Below are 23,582 nucleotides of genomic sequence, written 5' to 3' on the forward strand. Positions count from 1 at the left end.
CTGGACTTGAAGGTAAGTTGGGACTTAGGTTAAGTGTTTCAGGATCTTGCAGGGGAGAGTCAGGCGTTGGGAGGAGCTGAGGTAAGGTATCTTGATTTCCAGGTGATGGATCGGGAGCATCTAGGAGTGGCTGAGGAGGTAAGTTTTCTTGCATTTCAGGATTGGATTCAGCGGGAATGTTTTTACTTGTAGAAGGTCTAGGGTCAGGAGTAGTTGTAGTAGGAATTGCAGGTTCAGAGGATTGAGTCGGGTTAGTTTCTTCAGGACTGGATGGGAATGTGATTTCACGATCATCATCTAATAGGTCAATGTTAGGTATACTGTCACTATCATTTTCAGAAGTATGCGGGAGCTGAATATTTAGGTCATCCAGCGTGAGCGGACTAAAAGGTAAGTCATTATTTCCGTTATCAGCGGATTGGACAGGATCAAGTTGATTTGGAGCTTCTAATTGCGGTGGAGAGTCGGTAGGGATTATTGGATTTACAGGATGTCGAGATAATGCGTCAGCATTGGCGTTTACCTTGCCTTTTTTATATTGGATATTATACTCGAACTCTTCCAGTTTTAGGCGCCACCGGACTAAGCGAGACCCGGGGTCCTTGCAATTAAAAAGCCATTGAAGGGGTTTGTGGTCTGTGATGATTGTGAAGCGGGTTCCATAGAGGTAAGGTCGGAACGTTTTGGTGCCGAACAGGATTGCTAGGCATTCCTTTTCAGTCACACTGTAATTGCATTCCGCCTTATTAAGAGTGCGAGATGCGTATGCAATGGGACGGTCTCGTCCCACGGGACCTTGGGATAATATTGCGGATATCGCATAGTTGGAAGCGTCGCAAGTCAGAAGGAAGGGCTGTGTAAAGTCTGGATAAGCTAAAATCGGGGCTGAGACAAGTTTGTTTTTTAGGGATTCGAATGCAAGTTGTTGCTCGTTTTGCCAATTAAAAGGCGTGTCCTTTTTAAGGAGGGAAGTTAAGGGTTTAGCTAGTTTTGAGAAATCTGATATGAATCTCCTATAATAGGAAACTAAACCCAGGAAAGATTTCACATCTTTTGGAGATTGGGGTACTGGAAATTCTGTTACAGCGTTGGTCTTGTCGGGGTTAGGCTTAACGCCATTTTCACTGATGATATGGCCAAGGTAAGCCACTTCCTTCCGGAGGAACTCACACTTGTCCGGCTGGAGTTTTAAATTGAAACTACGGATTCTGTCGAAGACGATTTTGAGGTTGTCAATTTGGGAAAATAGGTCAGGGGAGTACACGACGATATCGTCTAAGTAGACGAAGCATCGTGTACCCTGAAGGCCAGAAAGGCAGTTGTTCATGAGTTTTTGGAAGGTAGATGGCGCATTTTTAAGCCCAAATGGCATCCTATTGAATTGGAAATGTCCCTGAGGGACGGAGAACGCGGTTTTGGGTGCGTCTTCAGGAGATACGAGAATTTGATGGAAGCCAGAGGTAAGATCCAGAGTGCTGAAGTATTTGCTCTTGCCTAGCTGGTCGAGGATTTCATGGATTTGGGGAATGGGATAGGTTTCGCCTATAGTGATGTTGTTCAACTTCCTATAGTCGATGACAACTCTCCATTTTCGTCTTCCTTGGGAATCTAGTTTTTTGGGAACTATCCATATGGGAGAGCTCCACGGCGATGAAGAGGGCTCGATAATGTTTTGGTCAAGCATTTGGTTGATTTGCGATTCTACCTCCTGCTTATGGCATTCTGGGAATCTGTAGGATTTGGTGTGAACTGGTTCGTCGACTGTAGTTTTGATTTTGTGGTCGAGAGCAGTGGTGAAAGTTAATTGATCGCCTGGCAAGTGGAAGATATCTGAGTATTGGGAGCAGAGATCTATAAGAGCATCTCTCTCTTCTTGGTTCAAGTGATTTGCTCTGAGTGAATTTATAACTTCTTCAGTTCGTTTGGATGTCGTTTGTCTACTAGTATGGACAGGATACGCAGAGGTATGAAGAGGTTCTAGGTGAAGATTGAGATTGGTTTTGATATTTATTGGCTGTTCTGAAGTATTGGCGACTGTTATGTTAATTTTATCATTTTCCTTGACTTTTACTAAGCAGTTTGATATTAGTAGGTTCTGAGATATATGCTGATCTAGAATGACACCTTCTTTAAGGTCAGGATTAGAAACTGAACACTCTATTACTTTCTCTGAGCGTGCTGGAACGGTGTAATAAGGATCCGTAAAGAATAACTTCAGGATATGTTTTCCAAGCTTCAGGGCTTCGCGCGTGAAATCGATGCTGCCATTAAATTGGTTAAGGAGGTCGTTACCCACGATGCCGTCGTAGGGGAAATCAATGTCTCCCACTACGTGGAATTTGTGTTTGATGGAAACTTTGGGTTTGTCTTTTAAGTATAACGCCAAATTAAGTGAGCCCAACGTTGGGACGGATTCGTCAGCAGAGTTAAAGCCCTTAAGTTTGAGCTTTTCCTCGTTCAGCGGAGTTTGAGGTTTGATACACGACTTTTTGAGTAGGCTTATTGAAGAACCTGTGTCAATTAAAAGCGACAGTGGCATTTCAGAAGCGGCTGTGTTGATTACAACGTGTGGTAACGATTTGATTGAGGGATCAAATGATATTTCGTAAATTTGTGTGTTTTTTCCAGTTAGCGGAGTCGTCAGGGAAGGCCTGCGCTTGGGTGTAGTGGATTTTGCATTTGATACAGTGGTTGACTTTGATTCAGCGGATACAGTGGATACGGTGGTTGACTTTGATGCAGAGGATACAGTGGTCGCCTTTGGTTTGGCGGATACAGTGGATGCAGTGGATACAGTGGATGCAGTGGATACAGTGGATGCAGTGGATACAGTGGTCGCCTTTGGTTTGGCGGATACAGTGGATACAGCGGTCGCCTTTGGTTCGGCGGATACAGTGGATACAGTGGATGCAGTGGATACAGCGGTCGCCTTTGGTTTGGCGGATACAGTGGATGCAGTGGATACAGTGGATGCAGTGGGTGTCTTTTCGTTTGGAATCAGAGTTGGTTTGCGTTTTGGACTCGCGGGACACCGCCGGGAGTCCACTACTCGTTTAAATTTTCTGAGGGATTGAAGTCAACTTCGTCATGACCCTCGTCGTCCTCCTGTTGGTCCTGGTTGAAGTTGACCCTACGGAACTGAGGATTTGGGGTGTTGAATGGAGGCCTTTGACCCCTCATTCTATTATTGTATTCTCGTTTTCGACAGACGTCGATAGTGTGCCCTGGGGCTTTGCAGTATCGACATACGACAGTGGAGTTGGAACCCGAAGGTTGAGATTGAGAACCTTGTTGTTGGTTGCTGAAATTCTGACGGGGTTTCGTAAATCGATTATTGTTATTGTTGTTGGGTCTTTGATCGGGAACAGGTTTTTTGTACAGAGTTTGTTGTATCCTTTCTTCGGATACGGCGAGGTTTACAGCTTCGTTGAGGGTTGATGGTGAGCGACATCTCACTATATTGGAGATACGGGGATGTAATCCCATTAAGAAATGGTGGAGAGCGAGATCCTCCATTGCGGCTGTCCTACCGGGAATTTCTTTGATTTTAGTTTGTGACAACGATATCTCCGTCAGGAGTTGGGACAGGCATGTCTCGACTCGGAGCGCGTATTGGCTGACGTTTTCATTACCGCCCTGCTTACTCTCCTGGAGGTCCATTAGCAGGTGCGCATAATGTTTACGCTCACTGAATTGAGTTTTCAAGAATTCCTTCAATTGTTCCCAATTGGTGAATTCTTTTATGGAGCACGCGACTTCCGCTTTCCCTTGAAGTTGGCATAATATGTATTTAAAGACTATATGTTTTTGGGTCTCCGTGGCTAAGTTGTAGGCGTTGTTGCAGTTTATGATAAAAGAGTTTAAGGTTTCTCTACTGCCATCGTATGGCTTTATGAATTTTAGGAGGATACTGAGGTCTAAATTCATTGCAATAGTTGAGGGAGCAGGTTTTCTGCCCCTTTTTTCCCTTTGGACGTCCGCTACTGGGCTTGTGGCTCTATCGTCCTCCGACATTGGCAAGTCCACGTCTACCGGTACGGGGAGCACGTCCTTGGGTACTCTGAACTCTGATTTTGACATTTTGGATTGATGTAAAGTTAAACTTCTTAAACCGTAAATGATTACAAAAGGAATACACGATAAAATTGGTCACAACGCCACACAAAGAATTGAGTCAATTGAATATTAGATAAGGTACAAAGAACAAAGGCCAGACTCACTACAATGTTGCGTAGACGGCGAACGTGAGCGCGACGACGGGAAGCGGCTGCATTCCGGAGCGATAAGGGCGTCTCAGGCACGGTGTTACGCGTTGATTGTCTTGAGTTAGGATGATATTTATTTCAGGTTGCGGCAAATCGGGATACGGCGGAGCAGGATACAGCGATGAGATTCTTCTTCAGGATGCAGTGGAGATGGTAAGTATTTTCTTTCAGGGCCAGCGATGATGGTGAGTTCGACGACGGTTGCGGGACACAGCGGGAACAGTGGGACACAGCAGATACAGCGGGACACAGTGGGACACGGTGAAATGTAGCGGGACACGAAGAGGTACAGCGATGATGCAGTGTGATGCGACGAGAAACGGTGAGATACGGCGAGATACAGTGAGATACGGTGAGATTCTGAGTTCGAACTTGGATCACTTGCACACACACTGTTTGTTCACTATACTATACTTCGGACGCGGTACCGAGGATTTTATAAATCCCTTGAGCTGCCACCAATGTTAGGCCGGGCTTTGATAGAGTCTTTTTAAAAAAGGCTAATTATTCTGGCTAAAATAAAATACAATGATTGGATTTGAAAGAGGCAGCCGTCACGCACGAGTGGTAGCGAAGAACTGGCGAGCCCGTGAAGCGGGCGAGCCAACTCGGGCAAAAATGCTGATGCCGCAGGATTTTCTGGGCATCAGGGGTTTTATGTACATCAGAGGGATGTAACAGAACGCTGAAGTGGTAGGGTAGGAGGATTTTAACATTTACCAGGAGTAAGATCCTGTCATTTGTCAGTTTGTAGAGACTTACACCCGTATTCAAAAACATTACTATGAGGTCTCACAGTGCGCGCGGACGCATAGGGTCCCAAAAACCTTTTCATAGACAATACCTGAGTGAGTGCGAATTTATTCGTCCAAGGTGCGAACCAATCACAGAGCTCTATTCAAAGCTGTGCGTTCGACTTCGCATAGCGTTGCTGCTACGCTTAAGCAAGCATCGTTTGTGAATACGGGTAATAGTGCTCGTTAAGGTCCTGGTAAACTTCTGTTGTAGATACGCTGTACATCTACGACGGCCAGCGCAAGACCATCAACTACATCAACATGAGTGACTTCACGCTCGGCATCACGCACCTGTTCCTGCTGAAAGGGCTGGAGGACATTGTTGACATGGACTACGGTAAGTTACATCAACATACTGAATATAATACGATAAGTAGTGCAATAAGAGTGTAGGTTTTTCTACGATCGTGACAACCCCAAAGTGACTCCCGCGTAGTGGCATCAAATATTTATAGTGCGTGCGTAGTCTCGACCAGCTGTATGACCATTGACCATACTTAAGTCTGGTAAATTAAGGAACAAAACGTAACGTCATCTTCTTCCTGGTAATAAGATTGCATAATTAGATAACATAGTTTTAATTTTGTATTTCTCTCTTTTATTGACAGTTTTGTGTGGTATGCAATTTTTTAATCTTTCTTTAACTAAACTTGTTAAACGCAATACACACACTTCTGAGGCTCCATCGACACATTTTGTTTTTCTTTGCTTAGGACCTAGGCCTTAGGGCGATAACCGCGCGGTTTCTGGGTGGTACTCATTGGCGAGGCGGTTAACCGTGCGGTTACGGTTATGCAAATGTACAAGAACTGTCAACCGCACGATAAACCCTGTGTCTGTTTGTACGCTAAGGCCGAACAGAACAGAAACAGAAACCGAAACAGAACTAAGCAGAACAGACGGTGAAACGCAACTGCAACGAAACTGCAACTGCTAGTTACTTTTGAGTTGCATCTAAGTTTCTGCCATAGCGTCCGTTGAGAGACCACACATGACGCGACCAGTTTGAAACTTTCAGTTTCATTCATCAGAATCATCATAAAGTTGCAGTGTCGTTGCAGTTGCGTTTCACCGTCTGTTCTGGGCCTAAAAGTCAGTAAAATTATTTGTTTTCTCTCTCTAGACTACGTCACTGATTCCTTATACCTGGTGGACGCTGGACGGCACTTCATCGAGGTGGTTTCCCTCCGCACCCAGCAGAGGGCGCTGCTGTTCAGGTTCGCGGAAGACGAGACACCCGTCAGCATCTGTGTCATGCCGGATTATGGGTCTGTTGCTTTTCATAAGTTCTAAGGCTTCCACAGACCAAACGCGGGGCAATAGCAGCGCAGTTTGAATGCGGGCCCGCGCAAGTTGTAATACAAGAAACTCTTTGAAGTGTGTCACACCAAATTTGAACGCGGGCCCGCGCTCCAATCGCGCCGCACTGCAACTGCCGAACGACAAACGAGGCGGCGCCGGTGCGGGACAGAAGCGGCGCGAGCGCGGGCCCGCGCTGTTGTATTAATACTATGGCGGCCATATTAGCATGACTCACAGGACGCAGGGCGGTAGCAGCGCGTTGAAAGCGGTTTTCGAATATTTAAATTTTTGACAACCGCCCGCGTTGCAACTGCTTTGAAACTGCTCTGCTTTCAGTGTGCCTCAGCCGCGCTGCAACTGACCCGCACTGCTTCTGACCCGCGATTGGTCTGTGGCTCAGATCATAGAATTCTATGATCTGAGGTCTGTGGAAGCCTTATCTTGCTCTTTTTATCCGATTGACGTCCACTGCTGGACAAAGGCCTCCCCCAAGGATTTCAACACTGGTGGGACAACGTCATCCCCACTGCAGGAGCATAACCCTTTCTAATTTAGCAGAGGCAAAAGAAGGATTTGGTCTACAGTCCTCAACCTGAACAGATGTTGAGGAGGCTTGATGTTCGCTTACTTTATTTTGAGGACATCGAATCATTTCAGAACTTTTTGGTGGATTAATGTACAGATTTGATCGAAAACCTTAGTTTCTACAAAAACTTAGGCCCATGGCTATCTATCTATAACTGTCCTTCAATTAGGAAATGAGAAGATTTGAAGAATGAGAGTTTTCGCGATTGAAAAATCCGCCAGATTGACATATTATCTGTCAATGTCATGTCAAAAATAACCAATCATGCAGCATTTGGACCTCGCGTCTACGTATTGCCATCTGGTGGATTTTTCAATCGCGAATACCCTCATTTCATGAACATAAGTACTAAATTTCGCAGAGAAAAGTAAGTTTTTTTTTTACAAAAGATTCATTTATTTTATCGAAAAGTGTAAGTTCTTTTCTTAATTTTAGTTTTGAATGTTCTTAATTATACAGGAAAATGCTTGTGGCAATAATGGTAAACGAGGAAAACAAAATCTTCCGCATCGACAGCATTGGTCTGGACGGACAAGACAGGGAGCACCTCATTAGGACTGACATAAGAGGTAAGGAATACCTAATCATTTGTCATAGGAATGACTTAGGAGGTATGCCCTAGATGGTTTAGTGCCATAGCGTCCGTTGAGAGACGTTTGAAACTTTCAGTTTCAGTTTCATGTTTCATTCATAAGAATCATCAGAAAGTTACAGTTGCGTTGCAGTTGCGTTTCACCGTCTGTTCTGGGCCTTAGTGTTGTCTTAATTAAAGGCTGCCACGGCATGCAATTTGGACAGTTGCAAATTTAAAAAGTAACAAATAGAAACACAGTGACTTCTTCTTCTATTCTCTTCTCCGCTTTAGTGGACACCTGGCCTGATGGTGACTCCTGAAGGTGTCTGCAATGAGGCCTATCGTTGTTATACTTGACAGTTGGCACCCCTGGCGATTGACAGGACCTTACTCTACAGTGGCGCCATCTTGATGAGTGCAAATGCGATAGTCCTCCTACCACTTTAGCACTCACCAGATGGTGCCACTGTCTTCGCTACTAGCAAGTGACAGGACCTTACTCTACAGTGGCGCAAACTGGTGAGCGCTAAAACGATAGCCCTCATTGCGCACCTCCTTACACATCGGTTTACATGAATGAACTCCCCAGGGCCGAGGATCCGGCTGGGCTACGACTCGGAAATGGACGTGGTGTACATGGCCGATGACGGAAACGGCCTCATCGATCTCATGCATCCTGAGGGTAAGAAGATTCTTTCATATTCAAGCACTAATTTGTGCAGCAGCTTTGTCCGTGTGGTTTCAGTTTTCACGATTTTACGATTTTTGTACAATCTACCTTCCCCGGGTTTGGTTAGTCAATCGTTCTCGAGTTTTGCCTTCAGCAACTTTGCGAATAATTTGGATTTAAATAAATAAGAATTTATCATCATCGTCAGCCTTTTGAAGGTCTCGCACTCACACCATATCTTTCGTCCTTTTGCCTGAAAATACCTCGCGAACAGGTTCATAATGGATCCGAGACCCTTTTGAAGTGCACTAATGAAAAGTGTAATTAAAGTAGAAGATAACAAAGTACAATTATTATTATTTAGAATGCTTAAACAGTTTAAGTAACTATCTGAAAGCAGTTTTATTTACTTTTTAAGGCATCTGGCTTAAAAAGTAAATAAAACTGCTTTCTGGCACTGACTTCAAAAAGCAATAACAATTTATCCCGAATTGAGTCCCGAGTGTGACGAAGAAAGGATCCGAATCACGGAATCATATTTATTAATGTCTACGTTATACCTACCTACAGGATTTTGATATCCCTGTATAGTTAGGGGAGACTGGCCCAAAGCGGGCACTTCGCCTAAAGCGGGCACCCCCCTCTAAACTTACACTCATTTGCTCGACTTGTTGTCTTGTCTTGTTAACGTTATCCCCCCGCCCCGCCGCTCCCGCGGAAGTCTTGTGCGCCACCTCCGAGTGACAACACCACGCGTGGACAGCGATAAACGAAATTCGTCAATTTTATTTGAAAAAACAAAGGTATGTTCATTGTGTTTTGGATTAAACTGAGTGACGTACGTTATTATCAATGTATGCGTAATGTGTTGCACCTACTTAACCGTGTTTTAAGAATATTTCCTTGAAAATTATTAAAAAGGAATTATAGTTTATGTTGTATGAAACGTGGTGTGGCGCAAAAGGCAAAGTGAGCAGGGCAAAATGAGCATGCTCACTTTACCCTCTTCATAGCCATATAAACTAACTTGCTTTTATTGTTAGTCCTCTATATTTATCGTGTAGGTATAGTCCGTTTTTCTTTGCTAGTCGAACAATGTAAACAATCTTTTTATAACTTTTAAAGTAATATCAGTGAAAAAAATAATAAATTAAATGATTTGAAAAGATATCGGTGTTAAACGATGACTTACCTACATAATAATATTATGTAGGTTGTGAGCTTTGTGTTTATCTTATTTTAAAACGAATTATTTCGTTAAAAAGGAATATTAAGATTGTTTACAATATTGGACAAGCAAAGAAAAACAGACTTTAGTGTCGACATTAATCTCTTATTATTTGATTTTTTAGATGGTAAATAAATATTAAAGAAAATCACAACAAGGTTCTTGGAGTGAAGCTGCAATACTTCAGCTCAAAAGCTTCAAAATACTAAAAGATAATGATTCAAGACTGCATTATTCAAAGAGAGTTCCTTCTGATTAGTTTTATGTTTTAAATTTTATGTTGTTTGATGAATTTTTATGTCTAGAATCTATTTTTTCGCAATACAGAAAGTATGATTCTCATTCTGTGTTTGAATAGAGACATTCCTTATTATTCAAAGGTCAAAATTATATAGTAAAAATAAAAAAAAAACGATTGCCCTCTGCATGCCCGTTTTGCCCGTGTGCCGGTGCTCGCTTTAGGCCACCCCCTCGGGCAAAGTGAGCAAGTGATAGTGTTTCGTATTTGAGTGCCTACTTTTTATATATTAGACAAATGAATGATTTGAAAACGCCATGTCAAACTACAATAAATGTAGTAACTGATCACGATAAAAACTTATTCTGTTTTGCTTATTCTGTGTGTTTTTTTCCTACTTTACCTTAAGGTGCCCGCTTTGGGCCAGTCTCCCCTACGTCCCTTCTGGAAATTCACTAACCTCCTTCGAGAAAGTTCAATCCTAAAGTGAATTATCGTTACAGGCACTGGCAGAGAGACCTTCAGGCATGTCTCCACCACAGTAACCAGCATGGAGGTGACGGACTCCTACCTGTTCTGGACGGACCGGAAGGCCAGGTTATACTGGTCCAACGTGCACGAGGCCTCGCACAATATTAGGAGATTTGAGTTTAGTAAGTACCTACAAATTTTTATTATCATAAACTTTGCAGTATCATAATCTAAGCATTATTGTAAGATACGATTCTCATGCCCGTTTTCACCATTAATGCCTAATTTTTAAGTGACCCATTAGGGCAAGTGACCCGGTTGTGGCCACCGACCCCTTTGTGGCCATTTAGAACTTCAAATCGTTATAACTAAGGCAAAGACTAATATATTACTCTATGGTTTACGGGAATAAAAATATCTAATATTAGCAACACTGATAGCGTTAACAATCCAACAAGTCATTATTTTTGGAGAAGCGTTAATTGTTTTAAGTCTTAGCAAAAAGGCTAAGGCGAGCGGGTGAGTAAACAATAATTATTTTCTAAATCCTTCTTATTTTTTTAAATGTTTATGTTAATCCTTAATAAAGAATACACTGTCTAAGTGGTACTAATGATATTTTATCGCTATTTGTTTATTAAGTGGGTTTATGAGAGGTGGCCACTAATGGAGCCAGAATGAATGAATTTTCCCATCTTTGGCCACATGACTGGCCAAAAGTGGTGCACGAAGAACCCCACTTTTGGCCATTTAGTTTTTATCGTGATTTTTCAATTTAATTACTTAGCTATTTTGATATAAGTAATCGATTCATTTTCAGAGTTACGATTATAATGCCTCCATCGAAACCAAATACTAAAAAAATCGGTGTTGTGAAAAGAAAATTGTTCCAGTACTAACCGCATAAACTTATACTATAGGTTAATGTTGATCTCCTTAATTGTAATTTCAATTCAAGCTGAGATATATGTTTCATACTAGCGGCCGCCCACGACTTCGTACTCGTGGATCCCGTTTTACGAGGGCTGCACTAAAAGTATCGGGAATAGAATATTTCCACTGTTCCTATCATATTAAAATATTTTTAATTGCAAACTCCTTGGTTTTAAGCATCGAATACCATTTATTTATTTAAAAAAAGATTCTCGGTCTTATCACAAGGTCTTGTGAAACTTGTTTAGTCGTTGAGAAAATGGAATTGACTCGAGAAAATTCAAGAGCGATGATTTATTATGACTTTCAGAGTGGTTTAACATAAAAACAGTGTGTTGACCGGATGATTTCTGCATTTGGTAATGAAGCCCCATCCAAAACCATAATTTATCGCTGGTTTGCTGAATTTCAACGTGGACGTGTCAAGCTCAGTGATGGTCCCCGTCAAGGTCGTCCAAAAACTGCAGTCACCCAAGAAAACGTTGATGCTGTGCGTAAGCTGATTGAAGAAGATCGACATGTGACATACCGCGAAATTCAGGCAACTTTAGACATTGGCATGAGTCAAATACAAATAATCTTGCATGAACAATTAGGTGTAAAAAAGTTGTTTTCCCGATGGATACCGCATTCGCTCTGTGAAGAGCAAAAAGCGGCTCGCGTCACTTGGTGCGTCAGAACTCTCGGAAGATTACATGCAGGATCCTCAAATGCTGTATAAAACATCGTATCAGGTGACGAATCCTGGATATATGCGTACGAACCCGAAGCAAAAAACCAGTCACGAGTTTGGGTGTTCGAAAATGAGTTAAAGCCAACAAAAATTGTTCGTTCACGGAGTGTTGCAAAAAAAATGGTGGCCACGTTTGTCTCCAAAACCGGCCATGTTGCGACTATTCCTCTTGGGGGACAAAGAACGGTTAATGCAGAATGGTATGCTAGCATTTGTTTGCCACAAGTCTTTTCTGAACTCCGTAAAGAGAACTGCAACCGCCGCATCATCCTCCATCACGACAATGCGAGTTCTCACACCGCGTACAGAACAAAAGAGTTTTTAGAGCAAGAAAACATAGAATTATTAGACCATCCGCCGTACAGCCCCGACCTAAGCCCTAATGATTTCTATACTTTCCCTAAAATAAAGAATAAATTGCGTGGTCAGAGATTTTCATCACCTGAAGAAGCTGTGGACGCCTACAAAACGGCCATTTTGGAGACCCAAACTTCCGAATGGAATGGTTGCTTCAATGATTGGTTTCGTGTATGGAAAAATGTGTCAAATTTCGCGAAGAATACTTTAAAAAGCAATAAATATATTTTTAAATAGTAATGTTGTTTCACTTCCTTGATTCCCGAAATTTTCAGTGCCGCCCTCGTACCCCCTTCATCTATCTTACGCGGTTCAGATTTTTTCGTACAAATGTTTTTTCCCGCTAACTCCCGTTCCCGTGGGAATTCTGCAATATCCTGTTGTAACTAAGCTTTAAGTTTACTAAGGTACCTGCATGCAAAATTTCAAGCGTCTAACTTAAGCGGTTTAGATTTTTCATACAAAAGGATTTTCCCACGAATTCCCGTTCCCGTGGGAATTTCGGGAATTCCTTGTTGTAACTAAGCTTTAAGTTTACTAAGGTACCTACATACCAAATTTCAAGCGTCTAACTTAAGCAGTTTAGATTTTTCATACAAAAGGATTTTCCCGCTAATTCCTGTTCCCGTGGGATTTCCTAAGTATACTATAACCTGCCCAGGAGTATGAAAAATAATTGTACCAAGTTTCGTTAAAATCCGTCGAGTAGTTTTTGTTTTTTATTTTTATGAATTTTGATGGCCAGAACTGGCACATGACTGTGGCCAGAAATGGGGTAAAGCTGGCCAAAAATGGCACAAATTCCCATTTCTTTTTCTTTTCTACAGGATTATTTTTACATTAAATCATTATGAAAAAAAATGTATCCTTAGGCTAGATCTAAACTTTTTACAAGAAATAAGTCCGTGATAACAAAAACTGTAAAATGATATAGCCTTAAAGTCTAAAAAATTCTTAAAATGGCCAAAACCGGGTCACCTGCATATGAAAACAAAATTTCCGTTAAATTATGTGTTACCATAGAGGTCACTTAAAAATTAGGGATTGATGGTCAAAACGGGCATCAAAGATTTTTCTTTGATTTTCATGATGTTTCAGGTCCTTGTCAAAACAAGAAATACCTAAATTCAGCAGAAAACCTTTAAAAAAGTTCTTCGATTTTAAAATTCAAATTATTTGTTAACTTTGCTAAACTAAACAAACTTATTCCACTATCCATTTTCAGCGATGTTCCCAGAAAACACTCAGCTGCACATCCAAGCGACATACTCTCCCCCCGACCCCCTAAACCCCCTCCTCAACCACACTTGCCGTACATCCCACCCCTGCTCCCACATTTGCGTCCAAACCCCCCACGCTCCCTTTTCTACCCACCGCTCTCGCAAAACCAGTACCCCAGAAAGCTTAGGGTACAGGTGCTTTTGTCCCCCCGGCCTCCTCCTCGTCGAGGGGACCTGTACCTTGCTAGCTACATGTAAAGCGAAGGAGTTGTACTGCCATATAAGCAACGAGTGCGTCCCCAATGGAAAGTACTGCGATGGAGTTAAGGATTGTAAGGATGGTGAAGATGAATATGATTGTAAGGGTAAGTTAAAACCGTAACTTTAAATTGCATTTGTAACTGTAGTAAGCGTACATTATTTGCAAAATCTCACCATTTGTACCCTTATGGTGGAGATCGGGAAAAAAATTACAAAATCCGCCCCTGGGGGACAACGCTACTGGAATCTTTCGAAGGAAGAAGGACGAAGAAATTAGTTGCATTGTCGCTCAGTGACGAATATCGAAACCATAAAAAATCACCAGTTCCTCCGTGGTTGAGGATTCCGGGTGAAGCTCGCTTTCACCTTCGGCCTGATCATTACTTACCATCAGGTGAGATACAGGCCAAGAGCTTCCTCGTTGTGGATAAAAAATAATAACAAAATGGTCACCCGTTTACACCTGAGAGGTGTTTTGATGCATTTAATGAATTACCAGAATAATAAATTATGTGGATCTTTCACACAATCCTTAGCTCAGATGATAAGTCAATATTTATATTTCTTTCAGAAAGCTCGAACAAAACTCCAAAAGTCGGCACTTTGTGCGTGTCAGGGCAGATTCCTTGCAATGGCGTTTGCATTCACCAAAACGAAACTTGCACTGAAAAAAATAATAGTACCAGCAGTAATAATACAGGTGATTCTTACTACATTTTACTAATTGTTATTGATAATATCATTACAAGCCTGCTATGTACCTACTTCATTTAGTAAAATATATTAAATACTATTGTTATGTCCCCAAGTTTAGTATTCTGGTACTTAGCACTGTTTAAAATACCTTACCGAGGATACTATACAGATTGTAGAACTTTATTTTACACCTCACAAAACAGATAACTACATAAAAAATAACAAGTTCGAGGATGTACGTAATTACTATGTCTTATTTTCGGCATTAAACCTCTTTAATTCACCTGCACAGGTCCAATTTGCGCAAGCACAGAATACCAAGTATTGTGCAGCACCTCCAGAGTTTGCTTGGAACGCGCGCAGATGTGCGATGGGCACCTGGACTGTCCTACTGAGAACGACGAGAAACCGAAAGTCTGCGATTCGCTGGTCTGTCAGGACCATGAGTACAGGTGAGTTTGAGCTGGAAAACTGAGTCCAGGTGTACTGCAGAGATTTGAGCGTCTGCTTGGAGCTCCAAAGAAAGATAACGCTCGCTGGGATTACGAATATTAGGATCTGAACTTTTCAGTATTATAAACCACTTGCCGCATTATTTTTGGGTTGTGCTGGGTGCAGAATCGCATGGTTCACTTGAAGAGTTTCTTCCATAAACTAAAAGGTATTAAATTTTCAGGTGCGCCACAGGCTCTTGTATTTACAAAAACTTTGTGTGCGATGGCGAGCCAGACTGCTCAGATTGGTCGGACGAAGTGAATTGCAGTAAGTGGAGTTCAGATGCTACAAGATCATGCATTTCTTTGCTTAGTTACATACATTTACCTGGATTTGGAAATAAAAATCTAAATCCATGTAGAGTATTTTTTCAGGACACGCTTTTATGCCCGTTACTCTTCGTCTTTTAAAAACTTGTAAAGAATCTTTGAAACTTTTAATATTTTTCAGCTAAGTCATGTGGTCTTGGCTTCTACCGGTGCCGCAGCAAAGAATGTATTGAGCTGAAGAAACGCTGCGATGGAAAACAGGATTGTCTCGACCGTTCAGATGAGGAGGACTGTGAGGAACCATCCTCGGAGTTTGAAGTGGTAATGTAAACATAAAAGTTAACCACGTACTAAAGCACATCCTCATCATTATTTTCAGCTACAGGACGTCCACTGCCGAACATCTCCCCTGTACTGCAGGGCTACTCCGATACGCTATCTACGTAATTTCGGGTCTATCTGTCACCGTCGCTCATGCTGCCATCTCGCTTTGCGTGATAGAGATAGCAACATTCGAAACTTCTGATAACATTTTTCGTAGTAACCCCGCTGTACTCTAACCAATTTTAACTTCTTCACTACTTTTCTTCCTCAGGGGAACCTGCCAGTGTGCACTGAACATGAGCACACATGCGAATTGAATAGGAGCATTTGCATACCGCTTACGGCACGGTTAGAATGCTTAAGAAACTAGAATTATTGTTGTGACGTCATTGTTTCGTTTAATTTGTTAAAAATGTGTCCATAACTTAGGCTGAGTTGCACCATCTTACTTTAACTTTGACAAACGTCAAAAATCTGTCAAACTCCATACAAAATACACCGGTTATCGTTATAGTTACGGTCAAAGTTAGGTGGTGCAACTGAGCCTTAGCTGCTAACATTTGTAAAGTCTTAAAAATAACACAATGTGGGAGTTGGTAATTTGGTTGAGGTTAATAAATAAGTAGGTATTATGGTCGTATTTAACACCGTAAACTTATTAGTTCCTTGGACAGCGACCAAACTCTTTTGTTTTGGTGATGGGTACAAAATTTCCACTGTCTACAAACCACAATTAGGTATCACAACTAACTTGCAGGTGTAACAACAAGGTCGAATGTCCGGGGGGTACAGATGAAATCAACTGCGACTTCCACTGCGCACCACACGGCAAGTTCGAGTGCCGGCAGGAGCTGTTGTGTGTGGAGAAAAGACGACTGTGTAATGGCCATAAGGACTGTCTGGATGGGTCGGACGAGACGCCCGAAGCTTGCAAAATGGGTCAGTAGTACTGAATTCTTCAGATTTACGGGTTAGAGCATTTTCCTTCCCAAATTAATTTTGGAGGTGTGGCATTTTCTTGTCTTATTAAAGTTCAAAATCATCTACACTTAAGTACAAGGTTTCTTTGTATCTTTGAAATATCTTCAGACGACGTGTCGTTGCTAGCAACGGAAATAAGTAGAAATACATAGAACCCAGTTTTTCACGTCTACTTACACGTCGCCTGCTACTGCGTGCGCATATTCCCGCTGTCCCCCACAATCTATCACACTGGCAGTTATCGAACCATTTTCTCCGGTGCCCGCTAATAAAGTAAAATAATAACAAAATATCGTCTCTGTCCCCTTCGGTACCGTACCCGGCTGCCGAGTGCCACGACGGGTACATTTGCAACAACGTCTAGCTGTGGTCTGTTATAGGCTGATAATAATAAACTTATCTCTCGTCACCAGTGAACAGACCTACAAGATTGTACCCTAAGACACGGTACCCGGCCGGCGAATGCTACGACGGGTACGTGTGCGACAACGGGCAATGCATCGAGGTGCAAAACGTCTGCGACAATCATGAGGACTGCGACGATGGCTCAGATGAACATGGAAATTGCTGTGAGTGATTTTATACCTCAGATGACTGAAGCTCTATTCTGTAGTCTTAAGAGCGTTTACGCCGTTTGGCGCAAAAACAGTACTTTTTCAACCCGTTACAATCATTAACCAGTTACATTACAAATATGTTATAGGCATAAATAATTAGGCAATTTCGTCGCCTAAATAGTTAGTTGAGAAAATATTTCGATTAGTATAGTATTTAAGAATTCTATCAAGATAAGTACACACAGGTTTTCAAATTTCCACTTTAGCGTAAGTTTACAAGCTGATTTTTTTATAAAAATACTGTGAAAACGATATAACAAACATTTATATCCTATAGCATAGGTCCTCAGGCAAATAGTTAATTGAGAAAATTCTTAGATTTAAGCATTTTACAATAAGAAATCACAAATTCAAAGAACGCGAAATACCCAAAAATCAAAGTGATTTTTACACCATTATTCTTCTTTAATTCAACATAAAAATAGCTTAATATAATAAAATAACATCTTCTTTAAAATATTTACTTTGAAACGATATATAATTTATTGTTATTGTTTTGCTATAAACATTTGAAAACTATTAAAAAACGCCGCGCGCGAATCATTTCCAATGCCCCTTGAAACGCCGCGCTTCGCGTAAACGCTCTTAAATTGAACTTGAATAGTCAAGATGTCACTACATAATATAATAATATGTAACTAATTAACGCTTCTTTTCATTGACAAAACCGTGGCGTGACTCAGCAGTAAAGGCAAGCAAGGCAACGCCTCGAACTCACAAACTTTTGACTTAGAAGTGCTTTTGGAGTTTTTCAGCGATTTGGCCCACTTTTAGCTTGGTCGGCGGGGCAAGTCGCCGGTTTGATATTTTAAAATATTTTTTCTTCCGGCAACTGGACCTATAATGTTTTATAATTAATAAATTAAACACCAAATCTCTACAATCTTAATCGGCCCAGTTGCCGGAAGAAAAAATACTTATTTAAAATTCAATACGGCGACTTGGCCCGTGGATCAACCTAAAACTGGACCAAGTCACTGGAAGAATGTTTTTGTTCTCTAACGTCATTTCAGCGACAACATGCGACAACCATACCTGTGCGTTCTTATGCGTGAACACGCCGAGGGAAAAGCCACACTGCATGTGTCCTGACGGGCTGTGGACTGATGGAGCCAACTGTTATGACCTGGACGAGTGCAAGCAGGAGGTCTGCTCGCACGTCTGCCACAACGTCGCTGGCACCTTCGTGTGCAAGTGCCACCACGGGTACACGCTCAGGTGAGGGACATTTTAGGAAAAATATAGTCTTTATTGTCCCCAAAATGGCACAGGAGAACTTTCAGATCATCACTCGCTATGAAGACTTCCGGATAGTGAGTGATGATCTGAAAATTTTGGTAGGAAGGAAAGTCACTAAAAAGTATTAGAATACACGTTAGCAACAATTCATGATTGTAGTCGGGCAACGGGACTACTGTATCTGTCTTTCATTGCAACTCTTGATAGCCTTTACCTACAGTTAATTTGGCCTACAGAGAACCCACAAAAAATCTGATAAGTAGGTAATTAGACAAGTAAGATCTGTCTCTCTGGGTCCTTAGATTTAATGCAGCTGGATTGAGGTTGCAACTAAGAGTGCAGTGAATTTATCGGTACACAGTCATGGGCGTACTCATCTTCTGAGTTCCCGCGCATAGACACTCAATGACGAAATATAAGGCAGGTAAGTACCTATGTAGGGAAGACGTATAATTTCCAGGGGGTAGCCCTTTTCTGCTCCCCCTCGTTATGCCCATGAAGAAAGTGTATTTGGTTCAGGCCAGACCGTCGGACCTGCAAAGCGATAAATAAATTATTTATTCGCGTCCGGGGATACAATATGAGAGGTGACCAGCGACGGACACGGGTCCATCTACAATAATTCTACATGATCTAACATAATAAAGAGTTTGTCCTAGCCAGCCATCCATAAAGATATAAGCAGAGCTAATATTTTAACCGCCTCTGTGGTCTAGTGGTTAGACCACCTGCTTCAGACGCAGAAGTCCCGGGTTCGATTCCCAGTGGGGTGGGGGCAGATTTTTCTGTTCGGTTTGTTTGGTGGTAGGACTTGTTCTAAGTCCGCCTGGCTAGCTACCACCATCTTACCTAAGTCTGTTGCCATAATAACAATGTTAACAGCATTGTTGTGTTCCGGCAATTAGAGGTAAGATAGCCAGTTCCTCCGTGGTAAGGATTCCGGGTGAAGCTCGCTTCCACCTTCGGCCTGATCATCACTTACCATCAGGTGAGATACAGGCCAAGAGCTTCCTCGTTGTGGATAAAAAAATAATAATAAAGTCTCTTTGTCCAGGTCTGACCGCCGGACCTGCAAAGCGATCGAAGGCGAACTGTCCGCGCTATTCGCGTCCAGGGACACGGTGTGGGAGGTGACCAGCGACGGGCACGGGTCCATGCTGCACAGGGGAGCGGAGGATGTGGTCATCACTGACATGGATATTGATTTCAAGTAGGTGGAGAATCACACGGTGGACCGACGACATCATAAAGGTAGTAGGAAAGCGCTGGACGCAGGCCGCTACCAACCGGCATAATGGAAAACATTGGAGGAGGCCTATGTTCAGCAGTGGACGTCGTATAGCTGAGATGATGATGATGATGATGAGGTGAAGAATCATCATCATTATTTCAGCCACAAGACGTCCACTGCTGAACAAAGGCTTCCCCCAATGACTTCCACATCACACGGTTGGTAGCGGCTTGCATCCAGCGCCTTCTTGCTACCTTTATGAGGTCATCAGTCCACTTTGTGGGTGGACGTCCTACATATTTACGAAAGACCTTAGTAAAAGGAACAAGATACAGTCTTAAAAGAAGCTCTACCACTTGGACTAGTAAACTTTGTACCCACTGGGACCTCTGAATCTGATAAAGATTTTCTTACTGGGCCACAGAGTCGGCTAAAGTACCTAAGTAATTTTATTTGTAAGGTGAGAATCGAACTTATGACTTTTTGCTTGCCGGGCGACCGTTCTTCCATCTGAGCTACTTAAACACTGGATGAACCCGTCGAAATTTTCAAGTGTATTATGCTGCTGCGGCCACCGTTTGTTTCATCAATGTTGGGTAAAGCCTGGTCCGTGAGCACGTAAAATTTTGTCCAATGACCCCAAGTTACCCATCCTTATCGCTCGCGCGTAATTATATTGCTGGTCGTGACTGTGCGACAAGCGCCCGCAGTGAGTGTGCGAGCGCAACAGCAATATAATTACGCGCGAGCGACAAGGATGGATAGCTTGGGGTCATTGGACAACATTCTACGTGCTCACGGACCAGGCTTTAGTAGGTACTAACTATCCAACAGAAATATTGTTGCAAATATTTGACTGCAGGCTTAGCAATTTAATTGTATTTGAGGTGGTAGCTAGGTAAATCTTTACTTTATCATTTGCAGAAGAAAAAGGTTATACATGGCGATCCCCGAAGTCGGCGAACTGGTTGAAGTGACCCACAACGGCAGCGAGGTCGTCGTGACCAACGTTGGGATACCGACCAAGGTACGATAAATCTCTATGTCAGTGTTTTTCAACCTCGGAGGGTCGCGAAGCCTCTATAGGGGTCGTGATCGTGGGAGGTCGTAAAAACTATCTCAGTAAAAAAACATTAGTTATAAAGACAGATTTATCCGAAACCTAATTATGCAAATGCATTAAAATGTTGTATGGATTGAAGTATTCGGCCCCTACCAACATGTTTGTAACATCAAAAATGCATAAATAAAAAAAAGCGAACGGTCGGGAGGTCGCCAAATATTTTTTCATACTAGGGGGGTCGTGTCATGAAAAGGTTGAAAAACACTGCTCTATGTAAACGTATAACTACAGTGTGTTTCTCTTTTAACTTCCGATACTTTAACCATTACCACTATTAACGCTAACTACTTACAGCCTGCCTCTGTTTAGAAACTAAATATCTATAATAATATGTGTCGAGTGGCGACCACGAATCAACGGATTTTAACGAATCTCTATAGCAACCGGTTGCTAATTGTACCTACAAACAATTGCAACGCGACACATGCGACCACCACCTATACAAGGATCGAGCTAACTGCGCACCACGCTGGAATCCGTACCAAAGCGTCGATGTGACGTCACGGCTGCCAGGTGCGCAGTCAACTCAACCAGATTGTACCTAATTGAACGCAGCGCTGTCATTGGTTGGCGTACCAGTACCAGTCGCGTTGCTTTCGTACAATTAGCAACTGGTTGCTAAGATCTGTAAAACGCATACGGGTCAAATGAAACGATTTTTCCCGTAGACGGTTTACAATTAAACTACCCACACTTTTTTTTCCGCCAAGGTGTCGGTGGACTGGCTGACCGGCAACATATACTTTGCTGACAACTCCCCAGCCGGCGCCATAGTCCGGGTGTGCAACGTCAACAAAAGACACTGCTCGAAGCTGCAGAAGATGCCTGCTTATACCAAGGTTAGTGAGACCAGGGGTATGATAAGTCCATAGATTTACGGGACTATTCCCACCTCTCGTTCCCACCGCTGCAACTCCTGTGTAGTCGGGATCTACAGACCGCCAAAAACTTAACCAGTGAAGGTCAAGTTTGTTCCCGGGGAAAGTTAAACTGTCAAGCCCATACATTTAATTGTAGTCTTATATCGATATTATGGAAAGATAGTTTAAAGTTTGGCAATGCACTTTTGACATCACTGATGTTGCGGGTGTACCTACATGGGCGTCTGCAACTTAAGTATCACTTAAAAAAGTCATCTTACATCCATAAGTACTTAATGCTCTAGCTATAGTATGGGGGCAAATGGGAAAAAAGTTTCACCAACCTTGACTTTGCGTGGGGAAGATCGCACCATTTATTATTTTTATGAAGCGTCGCATAAAATGTATAAAACGTTAATTAATCAACCGACTTCAAAAAAGGAGGAGGTTCTCAATTCGACCCGTATGTTTTTTTTACTTTAAAATCAGCCTTTCCGAAAGGCGTGCGGCGCTACAGGTCTAAAAGGGGGCGGTAAGAGGCCCAAAAAAAATCAGGAAGTTTTAAGTTAGTGGTTTTTTTAAGTAGGTGAAAAAGGGGGGCGCTAAAAATAATTTATTCTCAAAGTGGGCAGTAGACAATAAGCTTGGGAACCCCTTGCTTTAAATGGAAGCCTCCGTGCTCTACTCAATTTCTTCTCTTCTAGATCACATCTCTTGTAGTAGACCCGCCTTCCGGCCAAATGTTCTACTGCATCGCGCGCGGTAACGACTTCTCTCTATGGTCGGCCACCCTCGCTGGGTTCAAAGAGACCGACCTGGCTGTGGTCAAGAACTGCACGGGTTTGGCGGTGGACTCGTTCAAACAGATCATCTATATTGCGGAGACGAAGCCGTCGAGGATTATAAAGATGAATTTCAATGGGGAGAAGCAGTAAGTGTCTTGATTTCAAGTAGGTTATTACCTAATTATAACTTACTGAACTTCTTATGTGGTGACGAACTTTTGGTTTAGATATGAATGAGTTTTTGTTTAGTTAGATCAGTATTTCCCAAAGTGGGCGATAACGCCCCCTTGAGGGCGCTGCAGGCTTAAAGGGGGGGGGGGGGGGCGGTAAGGCCGGTAAGAGGCCCCGAAAAAAAACCGGGACGTTGTGTAGAGGCTTGGGAGGCGTCATCTACTAGGAGGACTCTTAGACATCGACGCTGAGCTCGACTCTTGACTACAAAAATGGGGGGCGCTAAAAAATAATTTATTCTCAAAGTGGGCAGTAGTTAGACTAAATAAGTTTGGGAACCACTGAGTTAGATCATTCTAAAAGCTGTGGATTTTGTAACAAATTAAATAAATAAAAAATATTGAATGAGGCGAAAATATTTAATTAAATTATTAAGCTGATTGTAGGTACTGACATTCTCTTTTCCATCAGAGTGACGATCATCAACGACCAGAAATACCTTCGAACACCGCACAGCCTCACTCTCTTCGAGGACTCCGTATATTTCCTCGCTTCGGACACTCTCAAAATCACCCGCTGTTCCCTCTTCGGGAAGAAACTTTGCGAGCCTTTTACGTACAAAGGAGTTCCAGCTAACGCGTTTGTGCTAAAACACCCGAGCATTCAGAGGGATGATGTGCCCAATCCTTGTCAAGGAGTGGTTTGTACGAACCTGTGCGTGGGTGGGCCGAATGGGACAGCGAGGTGCATGTGCGGGGATCAGACACCACCTGTGGACAATGTGTGCAGGCGAAAAGAGAAATCACAGGTTAGTATTTTTTTAAAGGATTTCTTTTTCAGTTTTTAACATTAGGAATGTTGGTCATGCTTAGAGTAAGCGAGGGAGGTCATTATTACAGGGTGGCCGATGGGAAATGATTTTCCCAATTTCCCCCTTATTTCTACAATGAATGTAAACCCTCGTATGGGTACTATGTAATATTTTTATGTAATTACTTATTACGTAGACACTAGACATAAAGTAAAGTGTTTTATTTGCCAACAAATGGTTTACAAACAGAGTCCTTCTAGCGGCTGCTGCACTATCTGTGCTTGTGTCGGGACAACCATAGGCGGTTATCACACTGCGCCGCGCTCCGACAGATTTAATAATTGT

The 23,582-nt window shown here is 42.4% G+C and overlaps 1 protein-coding gene across 1 annotated transcript in view; it reads left to right on the top strand.

Annotated features, from left to right (window-relative positions):
• The window catches only part of LOC135082962 (vitellogenin receptor Yl), a 153,777-nt gene that overhangs the window by 126,565 nt on the left and 3,630 nt on the right, over nucleotides 1–23,582 (top strand). The window contains exons 11-29 of the mRNA XM_063977729.1: nucleotides 5,274–5,399; nucleotides 6,186–6,330; nucleotides 7,410–7,519; nucleotides 8,114–8,206; nucleotides 10,164–10,313; nucleotides 13,380–13,739; nucleotides 14,207–14,335; nucleotides 14,624–14,783; nucleotides 15,008–15,093; nucleotides 15,277–15,416; nucleotides 15,691–15,767; nucleotides 16,177–16,358; nucleotides 16,814–16,969; nucleotides 18,031–18,235; nucleotides 19,311–19,466; nucleotides 20,412–20,514; nucleotides 21,321–21,449; nucleotides 22,175–22,401; nucleotides 22,898–23,234. Coding sequence (XP_063833799.1) covers nucleotides 5,274–5,399; nucleotides 6,186–6,330; nucleotides 7,410–7,519; nucleotides 8,114–8,206; nucleotides 10,164–10,313; nucleotides 13,380–13,739; nucleotides 14,207–14,335; nucleotides 14,624–14,783; nucleotides 15,008–15,093; nucleotides 15,277–15,416; nucleotides 15,691–15,767; nucleotides 16,177–16,358; nucleotides 16,814–16,969; nucleotides 18,031–18,235; nucleotides 19,311–19,466; nucleotides 20,412–20,514; nucleotides 21,321–21,449; nucleotides 22,175–22,401; nucleotides 22,898–23,234 — 3,071 coding nt within the window. The remainder of the gene's footprint in view (nucleotides 1–5,273; nucleotides 5,400–6,185; nucleotides 6,331–7,409; nucleotides 7,520–8,113; nucleotides 8,207–10,163; nucleotides 10,314–13,379; nucleotides 13,740–14,206; nucleotides 14,336–14,623; nucleotides 14,784–15,007; nucleotides 15,094–15,276; nucleotides 15,417–15,690; nucleotides 15,768–16,176; nucleotides 16,359–16,813; nucleotides 16,970–18,030; nucleotides 18,236–19,310; nucleotides 19,467–20,411; nucleotides 20,515–21,320; nucleotides 21,450–22,174; nucleotides 22,402–22,897; nucleotides 23,235–23,582) is intronic.

The sequence above is a fragment of the Ostrinia nubilalis genome, chromosome 22, assembly GCF_963855985.1.
Source record: "Ostrinia nubilalis chromosome 22, ilOstNubi1.1, whole genome shotgun sequence".
Taxonomy (NCBI): domain Eukaryota; kingdom Metazoa; phylum Arthropoda; class Insecta; order Lepidoptera; family Crambidae; genus Ostrinia; species Ostrinia nubilalis.